The sequence below is a fragment of the Macaca thibetana genome, chromosome 11 (genome assembly GCF_024542745.1).
Source record: "Macaca thibetana thibetana isolate TM-01 chromosome 11, ASM2454274v1, whole genome shotgun sequence".
NCBI classification, from domain to species: Eukaryota; Metazoa; Chordata; class Mammalia; order Primates; family Cercopithecidae; genus Macaca; species Macaca thibetana.
The window spans coordinates 71,567,991-71,588,922 of NC_065588.1; the positions used below are offsets into that span (position 1 = coordinate 71,567,991).

At 37.4% G+C, this 20,932-nt stretch overlaps 2 protein-coding genes across 3 annotated transcripts in view; both read left to right on the top strand.

Annotated features, from left to right (window-relative positions):
* The window catches only part of GLIPR1L1 (GLIPR1 like 1), a 38,651-nt gene extending 24,409 nt beyond the window's left edge, over positions 1 to 14,242 (top strand). Inside the window, exons 4-6 of one of the 2 annotated variants that reach the window (XM_050749466.1) lie at positions 1,901 to 1,989; positions 13,966 to 13,992; positions 14,090 to 14,242. In XM_050749466.1, coding sequence (XP_050605423.1) covers positions 1,901 to 1,989; positions 13,966 to 13,992; positions 14,090 to 14,181 — 208 coding nt within the window. In that variant the 3' untranslated portion in view covers positions 14,182 to 14,242. The remainder of the gene's footprint in view (positions 1 to 1,900; positions 1,990 to 13,965; positions 13,993 to 14,089) is intronic. The other variant, XM_050749467.1, reaches the window with a different exon arrangement.
* Positions 1 to 20,932, top strand: part of GLIPR1 (GLI pathogenesis related 1) — an 897,418-nt gene that overhangs the window by 752,728 nt on the left and 123,758 nt on the right. The gene's annotated exons all lie outside the window — the stretch shown is intronic.

Here is a 20,932-nt window from a genome sequence, read left to right on the forward strand (position 1 = left end):
AAGAGTATGTGCTGATTGGTCTGTGAATATGCAAAAAAAAAAAAAAAAAAAGTTAAAGTAAAGACAACAGTATAGAAAACTAATTAGGAAAGGGTTGGCATATGTAAAATAGGTGAAGGGTGGGTATCAATCAGAGGAAAGTGCACCAAACAAGAAAACAAGTTCTCAATCCAGTCCAAATATTTAACTTGTAGCTTGGCTTTCAGGTTATAAACTGTCTTTGGCTTGAAGGTGGGGTTTCACCAGGGACCCAAGCCTATCTGCCTAGGCATTTGGCTGCCTTCTGCTACTCTCAACATCACATTGAAGTCACCAAGGCTTGGGGCTTGCACCCTCTGAAGCAAGAGCTGAAGCTGTACTTCAGCCCGTTTTAGCTGAGGAAAGAGATGTAATTGACTCATGGTTCCACGTGAGTGAGGAGGCCTCAGGAAACTTACAATCATGACAGAAGGTGAAGGGGAAGCCAGCACCTTCCTTACAGTGCAGCAGGAGAGAGAAGAATAAAGGAAGAATTTCTAAACACTTTTTAAACCATCAGATCTCATAAGAACTCACTCACTATCATAAGAACAGCATGAGGGAAACCACTCCAATAATCCAATCACCTCCCTCCTTAAACGTGGGGATTACAGGTTCCTCCCTCAACACATGGGAATTACAATTCAATATGAGATTTGGGTGGGGACACAGAGCCAAACCATATCAACAGACCTAAATGTAAAATCTAAAACTACAGAAATTTTAGAAGAAAAGATGAACAAAAACCTTTATGACCTTCAGATAGCCAAAGATTTTTAAACTACCACACTAAAACTATGATATATAAATTTAATGTCATTAAAATTAAAAATAACTACTATTCAAAGACACTGTTAAGAGAATGAAAAGACAAGCCACCTGGAAGAAAGTCTGTAAACAGCAACAATAACAGCAACATATATCAAATAAAGGATGTACCCTGGAATATAGGAAGAATTCTCACAACTCAATATAAAGAAAACTTACAACTCAATCTTAATGTTTTTAATACAAAGAAGATATATAGGTAACAAATACACACATAAAAATGCTCAACATCATTAGTCATTTAAAAAATACAAATTAAGGTCACAATAAATACCACTACACTACTATTAGAATGGCTAGAGGGTGGCCATGCCAAATGCTGGGGACAATGTGAAGGCTATGGTATTCTCACGCACTGTTAGATCTGTGTTCCTGTAATGATGTATGTATGAATGCTTTGAACATTCATAGCAACCCTATTGGTAGTGACCAAAAACTTGACCAACCCAAATGCCCATCAATGGAAGAATATATAACTAAATTGTGGCATATTCTTTAATGGAATACTACTCATGTTGTTATGTTTTTATGTGTGTACTCTAAGTAACACATTTTTTAAGTCTTTCACAGATAGAAGATAAAGAGCCTTTGAAAAATTTATGACTTATACTATTAAAAATCAGGCATAATAGCTGTCAAGTCATACATCATCAAAGAGAACTAGATAAGGACTATGATATTATAATTTAAAATTAAAACATGAAACACATGTTTATGTTTGCAATTTAAATATTACTTATTTCATGTACCGAATGAAGAAATAGTCATACTATCTATGACAAAAACTTTGCAACCATCACATGCATAATTACACTGGGTCCAGATCTCATTATTGTTCTATAGAATATTCAAGAATAGAACTTCCATGTGGTTCATTCTGTAAGGAATTGTTTTAATAGTTTAACAAAAGAAATGAAAATAAAATTGAGACATATTATTTTTCGTTTTCAACGTTTATGACTTAATGAATGACTAAAACAACTTGCATACATGCGTGAAAAAAATTGGAGAAATTAACAGCCACTTGACTAATCAATGTTTCTCTTTTTTACAGAGGAAATTTTGCAAATATGTCTCCTTACACTAAAGGAGAATCTTGCTCTCTCTGCTCGAAAGAAGATAAATGTGTAAAGAACCTCTGCAGTAAGCAAAAAATAATATTATATTTAAAGAGTAAAATTTCCATATATTTATTATATTTTAAAATTTGGCTTCTCAAGTTTACAAATTAGGGACAAGACTTGATTGTTGTTATCTGATGATATAAATCATTTGTCATAAATTTTAATACTTAAACTCAGATGATTCTTGCTGTCTTCACTGACTACTCTCCCTCTGAAGCTAAAGAGCATAAAGGAAGGAGGTACAACCATGATTCAATTTGCTGCTGCACTGAAAATAACTATGTGTTGAAATGCTTCTTATTTTTACTTGCTTTCATTGACCTCCTTTTATTAGTTATTAGAATAGTGATCCATTCCAAAGTAATTTGTTAGTCAATGTCCAAAGTAATTATGATTTAAAACTAACATGTCTCTCTTTCATGATCAACTTTTTCATTCTCAAAACAAATATGATTTTAAAGGCTAAAAGTATAAATTTTGGGCAGTGAGACCAGAGCAAAAAAAAAATGGAGCCATGCGTCAACAAAATGTCAATCTCTGCAAAATACTGGAAGAGATTTATTCTGAGCAAATATGAGTGGCCAATGACCTGTGAGACAGCCCTCAGGGACCCTGAGAACATGTGTCCAAGGTGGTCAGGCTACAACTTGTTTTTCACATTTTAAGGAGACATAAGACATCAATCAATACATGCAAGATATACATTAGTTCTGTCCAGAAAGGCAAGACAACTGGAAGTGGGGCTTGCAAGTCAAAAGTCAAAGGTAGATTCAAAGATGTTCTGATTGGCAATTGGTTAAGTAATTGTCTAAAGGCTTACAATCAATAGAAAGGAATAGCTGGGTTAAGATAAGGGGTTGTGGAGACCAAGGGTTTATTAAGTAGATGAAACCTCAAGGTATCAGGCTTCTGAGAGACTAGATTGTAAATGCTTCTTATCAGGTTGAAAGAGTCTCTTCTATTAGACTTAAGATCTGTATTGGTGTTAATGCTGGAAAGCTTTTTCTGAATTCCAAAAAGGGAGGAAGGTATAACAGGACATGTCTGACCTCCCCTTTCCTATCATGGCCTGAACTAGTTTTTCAGGTTAACTTTGGAATGCCCTTTGCCAAAAGTAGGGGTCCATTCAGATGGTTGGGGGACTTAGAATTCTAGTTCTGGTTTACATTATCCTCCTTCTGGCCAACATTTGCCAGAGGCAAAGTCAACGGCCAGTAAACATTTACTTTATCCCATAGTTTTGCCAGGGTGGCATGGCTGCCTGCCCCAGGTTCATCCTGTCCCTCAGCGGAATCCCTATTGCCAAAGGACCTAGATCCAAAAATTTATAGCCAATTTAAATGTTACAGCCCAGATGGGAATGGACATGGACAGGCATTCACTAACTGTTAAATTTTTTAAAGTAATATAAAAGCCAACCAACAAAAACACAAAGGTGAAGATACAAAATTGACTTACCTTTAACTTCTATACGTTGAGCTGCTATAATGTTGGTTTTAGTTACAGACTTAACAGCAATTAGCTACACAAAACATAAGCATTATTAAAACCTTTTAAGCTAAGGAATTTAGAGATTTTTGTTGTGCCACATTTCTTTTTGTTGTCTTTAGTAATGTGTCCTAAGGTGTCTGATAAAAATTTTTTATATATAATTATCTGCATAAATCTCACAACTGGGAGTATTATACCCAGGAGGCTTTGTCATGGGTATCTTTATATTCTTTCAGTAATAATTTGTTGTTAATTCTACAGGAAGGCCGGGCGCGGTGGCTCAAGCCTGTAATCCCAGCACTTTGGGAGGCCGAGACGGGTGGATCACGAGGTCAGGAGATCGAGACCATCCTGGCTAACATGGTGAAACCCCATCTCTACTAAAAAATACAAAAAAAAAAACTAGCCGGGCGAAGTGGCGGGTGCCTGTAGTCCCAGCTACTCGGGAGGCTGAGGCAGGAGAATGGCGTGAACCCGAGAGGAGGAGCCTGCAGTGAGCTGAGATCCGGCCACTGCACTCCAGCCTGGGTGACAGAGCAAGACTCCGTCTCAAAAAAAAAAAAAAAATTCTACAGGAAGCAGCAAATTACTTATGGTTAGAATGGATTAAAAGGTGCCACATAAGAGCTCAGAAGGCAAAGTTCCTGTTTTACCAGCTGTTTAGGCATCTGTGTACCTATCCTTGATTGAGAAGAGCTGAACTAATTATATCCCTCAAAACCAGCCCTTGTAATCTCATGCAACCACCTCTTGCACAACAGTCCCTGGGCCTAGAGGGAGGGTATTTGTATTGTTTTAGCAACAGAGCATATGCAATGAAAAGCAGATCAGGCTCAATGGGATTCCAAATGAGGAAGATTTGCAGGTTTTGTCAAATCATCTGTAGTCCTCAGAATGCCATGATTCTGGTTTTCCTGGAAGAAGGAAAACCATGAGCGATCAATCACATTAATAATTTGACAATTAAAAAAGAATGTGTGTGTTAGAACAGAAAAAGGAAACTATTCCCCTAGAGCACTAACTAAAAACATAAAAAATTATAACCTGGTACTCTTTAGAGGATCACTGTAGCAAAGAGAGATTCATAATTCAATTTGCATTCAACAACAAAAGTCAGCACCAGAATTGAGTAACAAGTGTTACAGTTTTCCTTTGAAACAATTTACCTCTTTCTCTAATCCTCCTTTACTACTAAAGAGAAATTATAGTAAAACCAATTTGTGTGCAAAGTAAGTTTTAGGTTTATTATTTGGCCTGATCATTCGCATAAAGTGCAACAAGAATTGATTGGCCATATAGACTTTTTTCAATTTGGCTTTGCTGTAATTTTATCTAAACATATGTTATTCTAGTTAAAGCCTTGGTAAAATAACCAGTGTCTTCTATTGTGCTTTTTGAAAAGAGAAGACTCTTAGTAGATTTACGCAAATAACTATATTGTCATAAAATCAGAATACTCAGGAACTGTTTTGAATTTTGGAGAACTCAGGTAGAGAGAAAGGTAAATTTTCTCACAAAAGTGTACTTTACCCAATTACTCTAAACCATAAGTCACTCAAAAGAAAAAGATTTTCTTGCCTCTTCTTTAACCAGAGAAGCAGCCCTCGATATAAGATGCTGTTTGTTCACCTTGGAACTTCTATTCACAAGCCAAGTAGCTCTTGTCAGATGAGAGCTGTTTATCAGGAACTGTAGAATCTAGCAGCTCCTCACATAGAGTGAGACCTAGGGGCAAAAGAGGCCTCCTGGTCATGACCTCCTCCTTGTTTCCCCAGGTAGCAAGATCCTATATAAACCATTTATAAACCATTTTTATTTTATCATAAAATTTTGGGGGCACCATTATTTATATTAACACAAGGGTAGCTTCAGTTAACACCCCATAGCAAGGCAGTAAATGCCCCATAAGTGGAAATTCTCTAGTCCACAGTCCTTGTAGTTGTCATTAAGAAATGCTCACAGATTTTTGCCATAGGCCCCAATAAATGCTCCATAAGGAGTTATCAAGTGGAAGATTTGTCCTGAGCAGCACTCAGCTTCTACCCTATATTCTGTGGGCTCGGGCAGCCTTACTAGTTCTTTTAGCATATCCAGTTAACATTTCACAAAGGGCAGATTTTCATGCCTTCAGATTTATAGTATTACATAGGGAAACATCCCCAGTGAGATCTAATACCCAGTTTCATAAGACATGTAGGTAAAGGAGGTCACAACTACCTTACGTAAAGCCTGTTTCAACATTTCAAATCTCATAATACTATCAACCTTTACATTTTTATGTTCTGGTCCTAGGAAATGTTCTTCTCTACCACTAGACTATTTTACCTTTACTAATGAATATGTATTTAGGTTCCCAGCAGGGGATTAAGCCAAGAAACTCAGTCTCTTTTGTCAATCTTCATCTAAATTTGCCTCAACAGTGCCCCAGGCAATGTCAGCTTTCTCATTATAATATCTGTCCTTTGATTTTTCTTAAATTTCCCCAATCTGGGGGCAAATGCAGAACACTGGTGTGGTGCTATTTAATGTTGGAGGATCGACAGTGATTGCCTTTGGTCCACCCAGTCTTTGATAGTGTTGTAAAGACCTTGAACTCCATGAATTTTCATTTTATTTATTTCATTTATTAATAACCATTTAAAGATTTCCACTCTTTTGAGATGAGTCCTTTGACTCCCTTTTACCTTTCTCTTTTTTGTTGTTAATTACCTTAATGTTTTATTAGCATCTCTGAGACCCATGAAGGAAAGCAAATTTGATAAGTTTTCTCAAACAGTTGTTCAGTTCTATAGGAGTAATGTCATCTGGGATGCCCTGTAAAAAGAGCTCCCTTAAGCACAGCATTTACCATGACCTTGGTAATAGCCATATTTGGTGAGTGAATATCCTCATCATCATAAAGCCAGTCCCACATGGCTTGCATATGAAGCATTTCAGCTGCCTCATCTGGGGTCCTCCACTTGGCATTTTACAGGAAGAGTTGGGCAGTCTCCTTCTCAGGGTAAACAGAACCTACAGTAGCATTTATCCAATCCACTAGACTGGTCATTGTCTCAGGAATAACCTCCTGTGCATCCATATCACATGTATACTCATCAATTGTTTAATAGTGAACTACGGGTCCTACATTGACCCAAACATGCTCTTTCATTGCATAGCATTTAAAATTAAAGATACTGTCCTTAAAGTAGTTATTTTTACAATCCATTATACTAAAGGTTTCTCAGGAATCTGATGATATGAATCTACCAAATGGAAGAATTTTTTTTACTTTATACCCTCTGGTTTTAATAGTTGCTTGGTTTTGCCGCTCGCCAACATTGACTATTTTCTTAGTAACCGCAGGTCTTAGAGGTAATTTTTACTGGCCTTGGTTAATTTTTCCCTTTGTGGGTAGCTTTGAGGATAGTGGCCTGAGCTAACTTACATCTGAATTTGGTCCAGCCTTCAGGCCAAACACAGCACTCTTTCACTTTCATTATACCTATTACAAATAACAATAACCAAGGGATTGAATATTTTGCCTTTTTCTTAGTAGTCTGCATTTTCTTACACATTCAGTGAACTAACTCTCTGGGAGTATGACTATGATTCATCTCTAAATTGCACTGGCAACTTTTACCTTTAGTAACTGAATGCAGTCCAGCTGCAGCTCCTTAATATGGGTGACCACATAGCCACCCAAGAGTCAAAGGTTTCTTACTCCCCACCCTATAATTTTCTCTTCATCCATTTGGTATTATCTGCATATTTGTTTCCTTTATTTTAAAGATACTCAAATAGCCTCTAAACTAACAAAAATATTATATTCTCTTTAGCAAAAATCACATCCTTATGTTTCTATAAACTTTACCAAAAAAAAAAAAAAAAAAAAAAAAAACACTTTTTACTCTCCTGCTATTTTAGCTTTTAACATCCCAAATTCCCAGTGGGGAAAAACAAATTATTTAACTTAACATAACATGACTTTGAGATTTTAAACTACTGGAGATAATTTTGAGATTAAATTTACCAAATTAATCTGAATATTACTAAAGTCATGTGAACTAAAAGGTATCAGAGTTAGCTTCTATTAGTTTCATATGCACTTACTTCTCTTTAAGCCAACTAATTAGAGCTCTTGCATATTTTGGTAGTGAAATATCACTTTTATATGACACATATAAACATACAGATAAAACAGACATACAAACAAAAGCAGATCCTATAAGATTTTTTATTTGCCTGTTTTCATATATTCTTTTCCTTACTTTAGACTATTAATTTTAAAAAGTTACAGGAGCCAACTAAAATTGAAGGAAAGAGTTACCATCCCAGGACTTCTCAAAAGTTAGAAAGAGCTAAAGCAGCAGGGTACAGCGTAAGTTGAACTTCTGTTACATCAATCTAAAGAATTTTAAAATTAAAATTAAAACAGGTTATAGAATTTAAAAATTAATTGATAGGTGCAGCAAACGACCAGGGCACATACATACTTATGTAACAAACCTGCACATTCAGCACATGTATCCCAGAACTTAAAAATTCAAAAAATAAAAATTAAAAATGTCTTCCATTAAAAGTCAATATTTTTAATAACAGCTTGTTCTAACCAATTTTATAGTCTTGTATCAGTGTATTTTAATATCAAAGTCCAATTTCTAGAAAGACTATTAAAATTTCCTTTTAACTATAGCCAACTTAAATGTAACTTAAATATAATTTTTTTTTTTTTTTGGCTAATCTTATTATGACTTACACAGACCATTCGTGAAAAGTTTGAATTTTCAGGTTTGTCTTAAACATCCCCCTTTCTTAAACAACTAGATAGTTTATTTTAGGACAAAAATTTACCACACAAGATTATTTCTCATACAAAAATATTTTTTAACCTTTCTTACCAAAAATACCTCTTAATATGTATAACTTCCTTTAAGTCTCTCTTATTTCCTGGTTCCTTTTACCTTCTTTTGCATATAACTTTTAAATAACCTTTGAATTAAACAAACATTATTTACCTTTCAATAAGAACACATTTTTAAAAAAATGTTTTCCTATCATTTTTCAAACTAGACATTGCCCAGTTAATGAATATCCAATGTTAAATATAACTTTAGATTCAAACAAACTTTAGACAAGTGTGTTTACAAACATTTATTCTATTACATTTACCTCATTAATTTATTTAATAGTTCACCTAGTGTATTTATAAAGACTGATAGTCATCATTTAAAATTATTTCCCTGTTAATCATTTTTACAGCCTATGAATTGTGGGTGTTTACTCAAGAAATAAACTTAAGGCTGACTATATGAGTATTTTACCAATAATTCAGTATGTAGCTGTTTTCATTAAACCAACAATACCAAATGTCTTATTCAGCAAAAATTACACAAGCAAAGATTATTCTGTTTTGGGCTGGCTTTATAGTTTTACAACCCTTATGCAAAATTTTGACACCTTATAATATTTGCCAGGGATAAACATGAACCCACTTGATCAATAAACAGAAAGAAAAATGCTACAGTTCTAATTCTAATGTTACTTTACCAAGAATTTTAAAGCCAGTTTATTTATTAAAGATTTTACTTAAGTCATTGTCATGTGCGTCCCTGTGAAGAGACCACCAAACAGGCTTTGTGTGAGCAATAAAGCTTTTCAATCACCTGGGTGTGGGCAGGCTGAGTCCGAAAAGAGAGTCAGTGAAGGGTGGGGCCATTTTATAGGATTTGGGTAGGTAAAGGAAAATTCCAGTCAAAGGGGGTTTGTTCTCTGGCGGGCAGGAGTGGGGGTCTCAAGGTGCTCAGTGGGGGAGCTTTTTGAGCCAGGATGAGCCAGGAAAAGGAATTTCACAAGTTAATGTCATCACTTAAGGCAAGGACCGGCCATTTTCACTTCTTTTGTGGTGGAATGTCATCAGTTAAGGCCGGGGAGGGCATTTTCACTTCTTTTGTGATTCTTCAGTTACTTCAGGCCATCTGGGCATATACGTGCAAGTCACAGGGGCTGCGGACGTGCAAGTCACGGGGGATGTGATGGCTTGGCTTGGGCTCAGAGGCCTGACATTCATGTGAATTTGAAAAGCATATGGGCTTATTATTTATTTAATTTATGGTTACTCTTAAGCCAATTTGGTACCTTGTGGCCACAATCCATAACAAAATACATAAACACATACATGCGCATCATAGAAAGATCCTATTTTTTATTTCAGAACTCTAGCCATAAGATATTAATACGAACTCACCGGTTTACAAAAAGGAAGAAGATTGGATCTAAACAGTGGGCTTTGTCTCAGTAGAAAAGTAACAGCAGATTTAAAGCAGGCAGAAAAGAAAATAGAGAAGTAGAGAACTTAGGAACTCTTGAGTTGCAGATTGACCTTTGGGCTATGAATTTTTCTTTGATGTGATTTGCCCATCAGCTTAAAATGTGCAAAACAGACCATAATATGTAACTAGTTTGAGTACTAGTAATCTTGGCATGCCCTCAAACTTTTTCATTTTGCACAAACACTCGCAAAGAGAGGCACCCTAAAACTCACAGGGCGCCCCAAAGTGGATCATTCTCCTTGTCTTTCCTCATTTTCAGATTGTTGCCCACTTTTTTTTTTTCTTAAAAGGAGGAATGGAGCTGTGGCCTAGGATTTTTTTGTGTGGTAGATCAATGTGTGCTGATTTTGGATAAGACTGCAGTGTTTTACAAATGAGTCATTTCCACCTGCTTATGTGTCTCAGTTTCTCTCTCCAGAGGTCTATCACCTCTGAGAAGGCTAAAAATGCCAAGTGAACAGCTCTATATGCATTTCTTGAATGAGTCTTTTAAAACTAATTTTGTTCAGGGTTCCCCGTAGGGCCACTGCATGGCAAAAGGGGTAAACCACCGAGACGATTCCCACTCAGCCCCCAGTCACCCAAGGGGCAGCTTGCAGCTGGGAGTAACAAAATGTCCTTTCTCTTCAGAGCTGAGGTGGTCTCTCATTTATCTATAAAAATGAAAGTTTAAGTTTCTTACAAAAATGCACAGACAAGCCAATTGAGATTAATTTTGGGAGAAAAATTAAGGGAGAAGACACTTTAGAATATACCTCCAAAGTGGAAACCAAATAGGTTACCCAAAAGGCAGGGGTTCTCCTTGGCTTTAGAAAAAGGCAATGGACAAGATCCTTTAGAATGCAGCTCTAAACTAGAATTAGGATCCTAAACAACAACTTCTTAGGAGGAAAAAAAAAAACTTTTTGACTCTTTTGTAGTAACACTTAGCTTAAAACACAAACATATTCTATAGCTATATCAAAGTATTTTATTTCTTTATGTCCTTATTCTATAAGCTTTTTTCCACTTACAATTTTTATTTTACTGTTTAAACTTTTTGTTAAAAACTGAAATACAAATACACACATTAGCCTAGGCCTACACAGGATCAGAGTCATCAATATAACCATCTTCCATCTCCACATCGTGTACCACAGGACGGTCTTGCACATTAAATTATAGTCCTTTTTGTAATATATTTGTTATTATAAATATTTTAGAATTTTATTTTATAATTGATTTTATTGGCTTAAAAATGTAAATGCTTTTGTATATTAGTCTATTAACAGTTTTACCAAACTCTCTTATTATTTCTGACAGTTTATTGATTTTCTTGGATTTTATATGATGACAAATCATTTTTCTGTTAAAAATAATGCAAGTTTTGTTCTTTCTTCTACTCTTTCTATTCATTATTTATTTCACAAATTTTTTTTTTTTTTTTTTTTTTTTTTTTTTTTTTTTTTTTTTTTTTTTTTTTTTTTGAGACGGAGTCTTGCTCTGTAGCCCGGGCTGGAGTGCAGTGGCCGGATCTCAGCTCACTGCAAGCTCCGCCTCCCGGGTTTAGGCCATTCTCCTGCCTCAGCCTCCGGAGTAGCTGGGACTACAGGCGCCCGCCACCTCGCCCGGCTAGTTTTTTGTATTTTTAGTAGAGACGGGGTTTCACGGTGTTAGCCAGGATGGTCTCGATCTCCTGACCTCGTGATCCGCCCGTCTCGGCCTCCCAAAGTGCTGGGATTACAGGCTTGAGCCACCGCGCCCGGCCTATTTCACAAATATTAACAGACAGTTCATTTCTCCAGTGCAATGTTGAGCATAAGCTGTAACAGTAGACACACCCTTCTATTATTCTTGAATTCAGAGACAATGTTTCACCATTGTGTATGTTTGTTTTAGATTATTTTCATTGGTCTTCATTGCCAGGTTATAAAAGTTTTCTCTTTTCCTTATTTTGCTGAGTTTTTAATTTGAATAAATGTTAACTTTAACAATTTTTTCCTCCATCTCTTGAAATGCTATTTCTTTCCTTTTAATGTCTTAAAGTTGTAAACTGTATCAAAGGGTTTCTAATATAACACAGCTACACTGTAAAATTTCAAAAGGTACCAGGAGTTAAGTGATGTCCCAGTAATACAATATTACGTTATTCTTTCATTCTTGTGATAAATCCAATTTGGTCATGAGGTTTCCTTAAGAGATGACTAGATCCTTGTTAACTTTTTATTTACAATTTTTTGCATTTATTTTTAGAATTGTGCTTGGCCATATAATTTTCCTCCTGCATTTTTCCTTGATTTTGACTTCAAGGTTGTATTAGCCTCATTTTAAAAAGCTGGCATTTGGAAATAATTTTTCCTTTAGTATTTTGGTTACAGTTTGTATAAGATTCTGATTATTTAATTTTTGAATGTTTAGGAGACATTCTCTGTAAAGCTATTTTGTTCTAATGCAAGTGTGTTCTGTGTAATTTTAATTACTGATTAATTTTTTTTAATCATTATGGGATATTTGGGTTTGTGGAAGACTTTGGCAAATTTTCTGTTCTATCCACATTTCAATGAAATACTCTTATATTTTTACATGTACTTCGTGTGTAGTTATGTTTCATTTATGTCCTATTACTTTTGACTTGTACTTTTTCTCTTTTTTGTTGATCAGTCTTTATTAGAAAACATATTTTATCTTGGTTTGCTGCTTATTTGAGATAGGAAATATAGCATAACAGTGATATATATAGACCTTGGAATCAGATGGTTTAACTCAAGAGGTGATTAAGAGAATTACATTTGATTAAATACACAAAATTATTTAAGCCTCCCAAAAAGTAATTTTTCAATACATTTTAGCTATTACTATAACTAAGTTCCAAATTTTCTATCATTTAACCCAGTTTATATTTTGTAGCATTCATTGCTCTCTGACATTATCATTTTTACTCATTTATTTATTTAATTTTAAAATTGAGTATAGATTTTTCTCTCCTCATTTTTCCACAATAAAAGGGATTTTATTTTTTCCTGGTAACCATTATATCCAAAGCTAGAATCATGCTGAATATGTAGTAGAAGGTCAAAAAATTAATTATTTTTTTAAGTAGATTATTTCCTAATGAAGTGCTAGATGCTATTAGAATGGTAAACTGGGGAGGAAAGTTTGATGTGGAAAAGACATTGAGAAATATTTGGAGTAAGGAACATTACAGAAATGAATGAGATTGTTAATGAATAGTTCTGGCATACAAAAAATTCAACATGAACAAATTACCTTTCTTCAGGGACTTGAATTGGGAATGAAAGAGTGGGAAAAATAAAGTTAACTACTTTATAGCTTTGTCTGTTTTTAACTTTTGTGCCTTCAACACAAGAGGTATTTTAGAAATATTTCTTGATGGCCGGGCACGGTGGCTCACACCTGTAATAGCAGCACTTTGGGAGGCCAAGGCGGGTGGATCACGAGGTCAGGAGATCCAGACCATCCTGGCTAAGACGGTGAAACCCATCTCTACCAAAAATGCAAAAAATTAGCCGGGCGTGGTGGCGGGCGCCTGTAGTCCCGGCTACTCGGGAGACTGAGGTAGGAGAATGGTGTGAATCCGGGAGGCGGAGCTTGCAGAGAGCCGAGATCGCGCCACTGCACTCCAGTCTGGGCGACAGAGCGAGACTTTGTCTCAAAAAAAAAAAAAAAAAAAAAAGAGGGGGCCGGGCGCCGTGGCTCAAGCCTGTAATCCCAGCACTTTGGGAGGCCGAGACGGGCGGATCATGAGGTCAGGAGATCGAGACCATCCTGGCTAACCTGGTGAAACCCCGTCTCTACTAAAAAATACAAAAAAAAAACTAGCCGGGCGTGGTGGCGGGCGCCTGTAGTCCCAGCAACTCCGGAGGCTGAGGCAGGAGAATGGCGTAAACCCGGGAGGCGGAGCTTACAGTGAGCTGAGATCTGGCCACTGCACTCCAGCCTGGGCGACAGAGCGAGCCTCCGTCTCAAAAAAAAAAAAAAAAAAAAGAAATATTTGTTGACATAACACTGTTGGTAGGAAGCATCATAAAGAGTTTTAAATACTGTAGGATTGAGTAGGAAGGTTTCATTTTCTTGTTAAAAAGTCAAACTAATTTTTGTTAGTTGATTGTCTTATTCTAAAAGCCACAAAAGCAAAGAAATATCTTTTCTTGTTTTATAACATTTCATAATATTAACTTCTATTTTTACTTTAGGGACTCCACAACTTATTATACCTAATCGTATGTATCAAAATGTTTTAGTATTAATCAGATTATTTTCTCCCATTGAAAATGAATTGAACCTTAACTATTCTGGTTTTGTTTTCATTTTTGACAGAAAATCCATTTCTGAAGCCAATGGGGAGAGCACCTCAGCAGATAGCCTTTAATCCATTCAGCCTAAGTTTTCTTCTTCTGAAAATCTTTTAATGTCATTTATATACAAAAGAAATTATCAAATGTTAAAATAAAAGAATAGTTTATTGTTTAACTTATCATCAGTTTGATTCTTTATTGAATCTTCTACACTCTTTCCTGATACCTAAATTTAATGTTTGTTTTAACTCAGAAAATGTATTGTAGTATGGAAAATGGATGGCAGTAGAATAAAGTCTTAAGATTATTTTAAATTACAAATCCATATGTATAACCAAAGTGTTCCACTCTTTAATTTTCTAATGAGAATGGATTTCCATTTTAGTTATAGTACATTTAGAGAACTAAAGTCATTTCAGATATTAGTTTCCTTATATACTAGCAGTTTCCTTTATGAATACCATCAACATCATTCAGAAACAAAATGTTACTGAGGAAAGTTTTTTCAGATAGCATATAATGTTATACATTATGGACATAATCAGTGGTTGGGGGAATAAATCAATGAATTAAATTCAAAAGGAAAATTAACTAAATTTTCAACCTTTAAAAAGTAAATATATGTTCTGCAAATTAAAGTCGCACTCTTCTGGAGATTTATTTTTAAATATGCCCCATAGAAAATAACAGGATGTTAACAGCATATCTTTTAAAAGCCATACAAAATTAGTATAGGCAACAACATCTCTACAAACCAGAGAATTATTCAATTCTGGCATTTCTTTTTTCTGAAGAAAAAAATATTTAATAAATTCAGTTTTCAAAATCATCACTGCTGAATTGTTGACTCCTGTGAAGTAAATTATCTATTTTTCTTCTCAACTAAGGCAAGCTCCAGCTTCCTTCAGCTATTGTATTAAGGCTCTCTAAAGAGACAGAACTACTAGCTTATATGCATGTATAAAACAGAATTTATGAAGAATTGACTCACACGATCGAAAGGTGAAGTCCCATCTGTAAGTTGAGGAGCAAGGAAGCCAGCAGTAGCTCAGTCCAAGTTTCAAAATCTCCAAAGTCGGGAAGCCGAGAATTCAGCCTTCAGTGTGTGGCTGAAGGCCTGAGAGCCCCTGGTAAACCACTGATGTAAATACAAGAGTACAAAAGACGAAGAGCCTGGAGTCTGATGTTTGAGGGCAGGAAGTGTCCAGCCTGAGAGAAAGATGAAGGCTGGAAGATTCAGCAAGTCTGTTCTTCCATCTTCTCCTGCCTGGTTTATTCTAGCCACGCTGGCAGCTGATTGGATGTTGCCCACCCACATTGAGGTGGGTCTGCTTTTCCCAGTTCACTGACTCAAATGTTAATCTCCTTTGGCAACACTCTTACAACACACCCAGGAACAACAGTTTGCATCCTTCAATAAAGTTGACTTAACCATCACAAGTCTACCCCTTGTCTACTTGAAAAATACACATCTCCTGAAATCATATATAATCTCCAAATAAAGACAATAATAAGGCTATAATTATGTCTAATTTACAGCTATCCTTTGTACAACTGGAAGTGCTCTCATCGTTAACCTAAATGTTATTACATAAAGTTAACAACACTTAAATGTCTAAATGAAGTCAATAAACCTTATGTCACATGATAAAGGAAAAATAGAGGGAATAAAATGAAGATACTTTCTTAGTACAAGCGTACACATGCACAAACATATTCTTAACAAAATAAGGAGAAAATACTTATGACAATGACATTCCTCGTTTCTGCAACTGGTCACGTGATTGTATTCATGACTACCTTCTTCTACTACTCATTCTGTATTCTCTTTGCCTTCTGCAACCACCTCAGTGGGTGATGAACTTTTTTTCCTGGTCAAGTGACCTAAACCTCCATTCCTGAAGAGTCTGAGCCATTTGTAGTCCTGCCTGGATTGGGTTGTTAGTTTCCCATTGACCTTAATCACAGGGCATGGCAAATCTAAGAAATGCTCCATGGAGTCTCCTATATTCCATACATACTCTTCCTTACCTCCATTATGGAGTAGTAGGCTGATTTCATCTTTTTGGTTTTTTTTGTTTAGTTTTTTGAGACGGAGTCTCTGTTGCCCAGGCTGGACTGTAGTGGCACAATCTTGGCTCACTGCAACCTCCGCCTGCTGGGTTCAAGTAATTCTCTTGCCTCAGCCTTCCAAGTAGCTAGGATTATAGGTGCCCATCACTGCACCCAGCTAATTTTTGTATGTTTAGTAGATGGGGTTTCACCATGTTGGCCAGGCTGGTCTTAAACTCCTGACCTCAGGTGATCTACTTGCCTCAGCTTCCCAAAGTGCTGGAATTACAGATGTGAGCCACCATACCCAGCCTGATTTCATCCTGATAGTCTAAGTCAATCACCCCAGCCAACACTGTAACTCTTGTTAGCTTGTTGACTTAGAGGTAGGAGGAGCCCAAAGTGACCAGGTGGCAATCCTAACCTCCAGTTTAACAAAACACTTCTTGTGTCTCCTGGTGGCAGCATTTCTCCCTCTGGAACTAAGATCTGTAGACCAGCAGAATGTAATATCATGGGAACAGGAAGCAAAAATTTTGCTAGTGGATCACTAGGGGTGATGGTGAGTGGTGCCACTTTGATGTCTGAACTCGTGAATCCTGGCTATGAGAGAAACTGAGCCATATATTGGATGCTGATTCAGAGAATATATAGCTTCTGAAGAACTTTGCCCCAGCCCTATAAAGTATTGTCAACTAGCTGACATTGTAGTTATGACTTCAAAAGGCAATCCCACCATTCTATCAATCCAGCTGCTTCAGGAAGATGGGGAACATGGTCAGATCAGTGAATTCCACGAGCATGAGCCCACTGTTGCACTTCTTTAGCCATAAAGTGAGTGCCTTGGTTAGAGGCAATGTTGTGTAAAATACCATTATGGTGGATAAGACATTCTGTGATTCCACGGATGGTAGTCTTGGCAGAAGCATTTTGTGTGCAGGATAGGCAAACCCAGATCCAGAGTATGTGTCTATTCCAATGAGGGTAAATCACTGCCCTTTCTATAATGGAGGCGGTCCAATGCAATCAACCTGCCACAGATAGTTGTCTAATCACCCCAAGGAATGGTGCCATATCAAGGGCTCAGTGTTGGTCTCTGCTACTGCCACACTGGGCACTCAGCAGTGGCTGTAGCCAGGTCAGCCTTGGTGAGTGGAAGTCCATGTTGCTGAGCCCATGTGTAACCTTCATCCCTGCCACCATGGCAACTTTGTTCATGAGCCCATTGGGTGATGACAGGGCTGGCCGGGGAAGAAGGTTGAGTGGTGTTCACAGAATGAGTCATCCTATTCACTTACTATTAAAATCCTCCTCTGCTGAGGTCACCCTTTGGTGAGCATTCACATGAGATACATATACCTTCACAGTTTTTGACCAATCAGAGAGGTCCATCCACATACCTCTTCTCCAAATTTCTTTGTCATCAATTTTCCAATCATGCTTCTTCCAAGTCCCTGACCACCCACCCAAACCATTGGCTACAGCCCATGAATCACTATATTATTATACATCTGGCCATTTCTCCTTCCAAGCAAAGTGTACAGCCAGGTGCACTGCTTGAAGTTCTGCACACTGGGAGATTTCCCTTCACAAGCATCCTTCAGCGATACCAAGAAAGGGGTTATGGTGCTGCAGCTGTCCATTTTGAGGTGGTGTCTGCATATCATGCAGAACCATCTGTAAACCAGGCCCTAGTCTTCTTTTCCTCTGTCAACTGATCACAGGGAACTTCTCATGAGGCCATCGATGCAGGCTGGGGGAGAGCAGGCAGGATGGCAGGAGTGGGGACCATGGGCATTTGAGTCACTTCCTCATGTAACTTACTTGTGCCTTCAGGATCTGCTTGTACCCCATCATGTATATACTGCTTCCAATTGGTGATGAAATGCTTCTGTGCATGCCCAACTTTATGGCTAGATGGGTCAGAAAGGCATGCTTCTGTGCATGCCCAACTTTATGGCTAGACGGGCCACCCAGTTCATCATAGGCATTTCAGGTTGCATGGTAACTTGATGACCCATAGTCAAACGTTCAGTTTCTACTAAAGCCCACTTACAGGCCAAGAGCTTTCTCTCAAAATGAAAGTAATTATCTGAGGAAGATGGCAGGGTTTTGCTCCAAAATCCTAGAGGTCTCCACTGTGATTCACTTATGGGGGCCTGCCAAAGGCTCCTAACAGCATCTTATCTGCCACTGACACCTTAAGCACAATTGGATCTGCTGGGTCATATGGCCCAAGTGGCAGAGAAGCTTGCACAGCAGCCTGGACCTGTTGCAGAGCCTTCTCCTATTCTAGACCCACACTCAAAACTGGCAGCCTTTCAAGTTACCCAATAAATGGGCCAGAGTAACACACCCAAATGAGGAATGTGTTGTCTGCAAAATCCAAATAGGCCCTCTAAGCATTGTGCCTTTTTCTTGGTTATAGGAGGGGCCAAATGCAATAACTTATCTTTCACCTTAGAAGGAATATCCCCATAGGCCCCACAGCCCTGGACCTCTAGGAATTTCACTGAGGTAGAAGGTCCCTGAATTTTAATGGGGTTTATTTCCCATCCTCTTGCATGCAAATGTCTCACCAGTGAGTCCAGTGTGTTTGCTTTTTCTTACTCACTGGATCCAATCAGCATTATGTTATCAATGTAATGGGCCAGTGTGATATCTTGTGAAAGGGAAAAGTGATCAATATTTCTGCAAACAAGATTAGGACACAAAGCTGGAGAGCTGATATACCCCCAGGTAGGACAGTGAAGGTATATTGCTTGCTTTGGGTCTAATCAGATTAAACATCCAACTCCGGAAACCCTAAAACCAACTAAAGAAATCAATCCTTAAAATTCTATTCCTCTAGAACCACTCCTTGTACCAAAATCTGTATTTGGCAGGGTTCTCTAAAGGGACAGAACTACTAGGATATGTGCATATATGAAACGGGTCTATTAAGGAGAATTGACTCACTCAATCACAAGGTGAAGTCCCATGATAGGCCATCTGTAAGTTGAGAAGCAAAGAAGCCAGCAGTGGCTCAGCCCAAGTCCCCAAACCTCAAAATCAGGAAGCCTACAATGAAGCCATCAGTCTGTGGTCAGAGGCCCGAGAGCCCCTGGTAAACCACTGGTGTAAATCCAAGAGTCCAAAAGTCAAAGAGCCGGGAGTCTGATGTTTGAGGGCAGGAAGCATCCAGCACAGGAGAAAGATGAAGGCTGAAAGACTCAGTAAGTCAGCTCATTCCACCTTCTCCTGCCTGTTTTATTCTAGCCACAGTGGCAGCCAATTGGATGGTGCCTACTCACATTGAGGGTGGGTCTGCCTTTCCCAGTCCACTGACTCAAATGTTAATCTTCTTTGGCAACACTCTCACAGACACACCCAGGAACAATACTTTGCATCCTCCAATCTAATCAAGTTGACACTTAATATTAACCATCACAGACATATTTGTGTGTGTGTGTGTGTATATATATATATATGTACTATTTTTAATCATTATAAATGTATTTTTAATAGAACTGAACGTTGTTTGCTATATACTGTCAGATATCTAGGAATTTCCACATAGCTGGGTGATTGATACTTTTTTTTTCTTTTTGAGACAGGGTCTCACTCTGTCACCTAGGCTGGAGTGCAATGGTGCAATTTTGGCTCACTGCAACCTCCACCTACCGGGTTCAAGCAATTCTCCCACTTCAGCCTCCCGAGTAGCTGGGACCACTGGCGCGTGCCACCATGCCTGGCTAATTTTTGCATTTTTTTTGTAGAGATGGGGTTTTGCCATGTTGCCCAGGCTGGTCTTGAACTCCTAAGCTCAAAGCAATCCACCTGCCTCAGCCTCCCAAGTGCTGGGATTATAGGCATGAGCCACTGCGCCTGGCCAATTGATGCTATTTTTTATAAAGAAGCCAAGTAGTTTTATATTTACATCTTCTTATATCTGTCAGGGTTCTCCAGAGAAACACAACCAATAGGGGAGAGAGACATGGAGAGGGAGAAGGAGAGAAAGGGGAAGAGGTAGAGTGGGATGGGGAGAGGCAGAGAGAGATTTTTAGTAATTGGCTCACAGGATCCTGTAGGCTAACAAATGGAAATTTTTAGGGTAAGCTGTCAGGATGGAGATTTAAGTGAGAGTTGCTGTTGCAGTGTCTAGTCCAAATGTTGGAAACTCAGGCAAAATGTTTTATGTTGCAGTCTGGAGGCAGGATTTCTTTTTAGAAAAACTCATCTTTGTTCTTAAGGCCTTCAACTGGTTGAATGAGATCCACTCACATCAAAAAGGATAATCTGATTTACTTAAAGTCAACTGATTATAAATTTTAATCACATCTACAAAAAAAAAAAATCTTTAAAGCAACATCTAGACTAGTATGACCAAACAACTGGTCACTGTAGATTAGCCACATTGACACACAAAATTAACCATCACATTGCTATTTGACGTCATGCATATAGAGTCTTATCTTTTTAGTAATGTAAGCTTTTGCTATTTGTTTAACTACTGCATTGTTAAAATTCTCATTCATAATTACTTGTTTTTTAACTTGTGGTATGAAATAACCTAAAGGTAAATTCACATGTATGTAGAGTTTTCTACCTATTGCATTGTTTATCATTTTGTTATCTTCACGGATTTTTAATTAAACATTTTCATTAATAATTAAAACATCCTCTGATTTTTAATATAATTACTCATTTATCCCCTTATACTTCTTATTCATTCAAGAGCATATGATTTTCTTTAAGTCAGATTAAAATTTAAAATTAAAAAATTTTTTACAGAAGCATATTTCCTGATGAAGAAGTACTTGTCAAAGAGTGT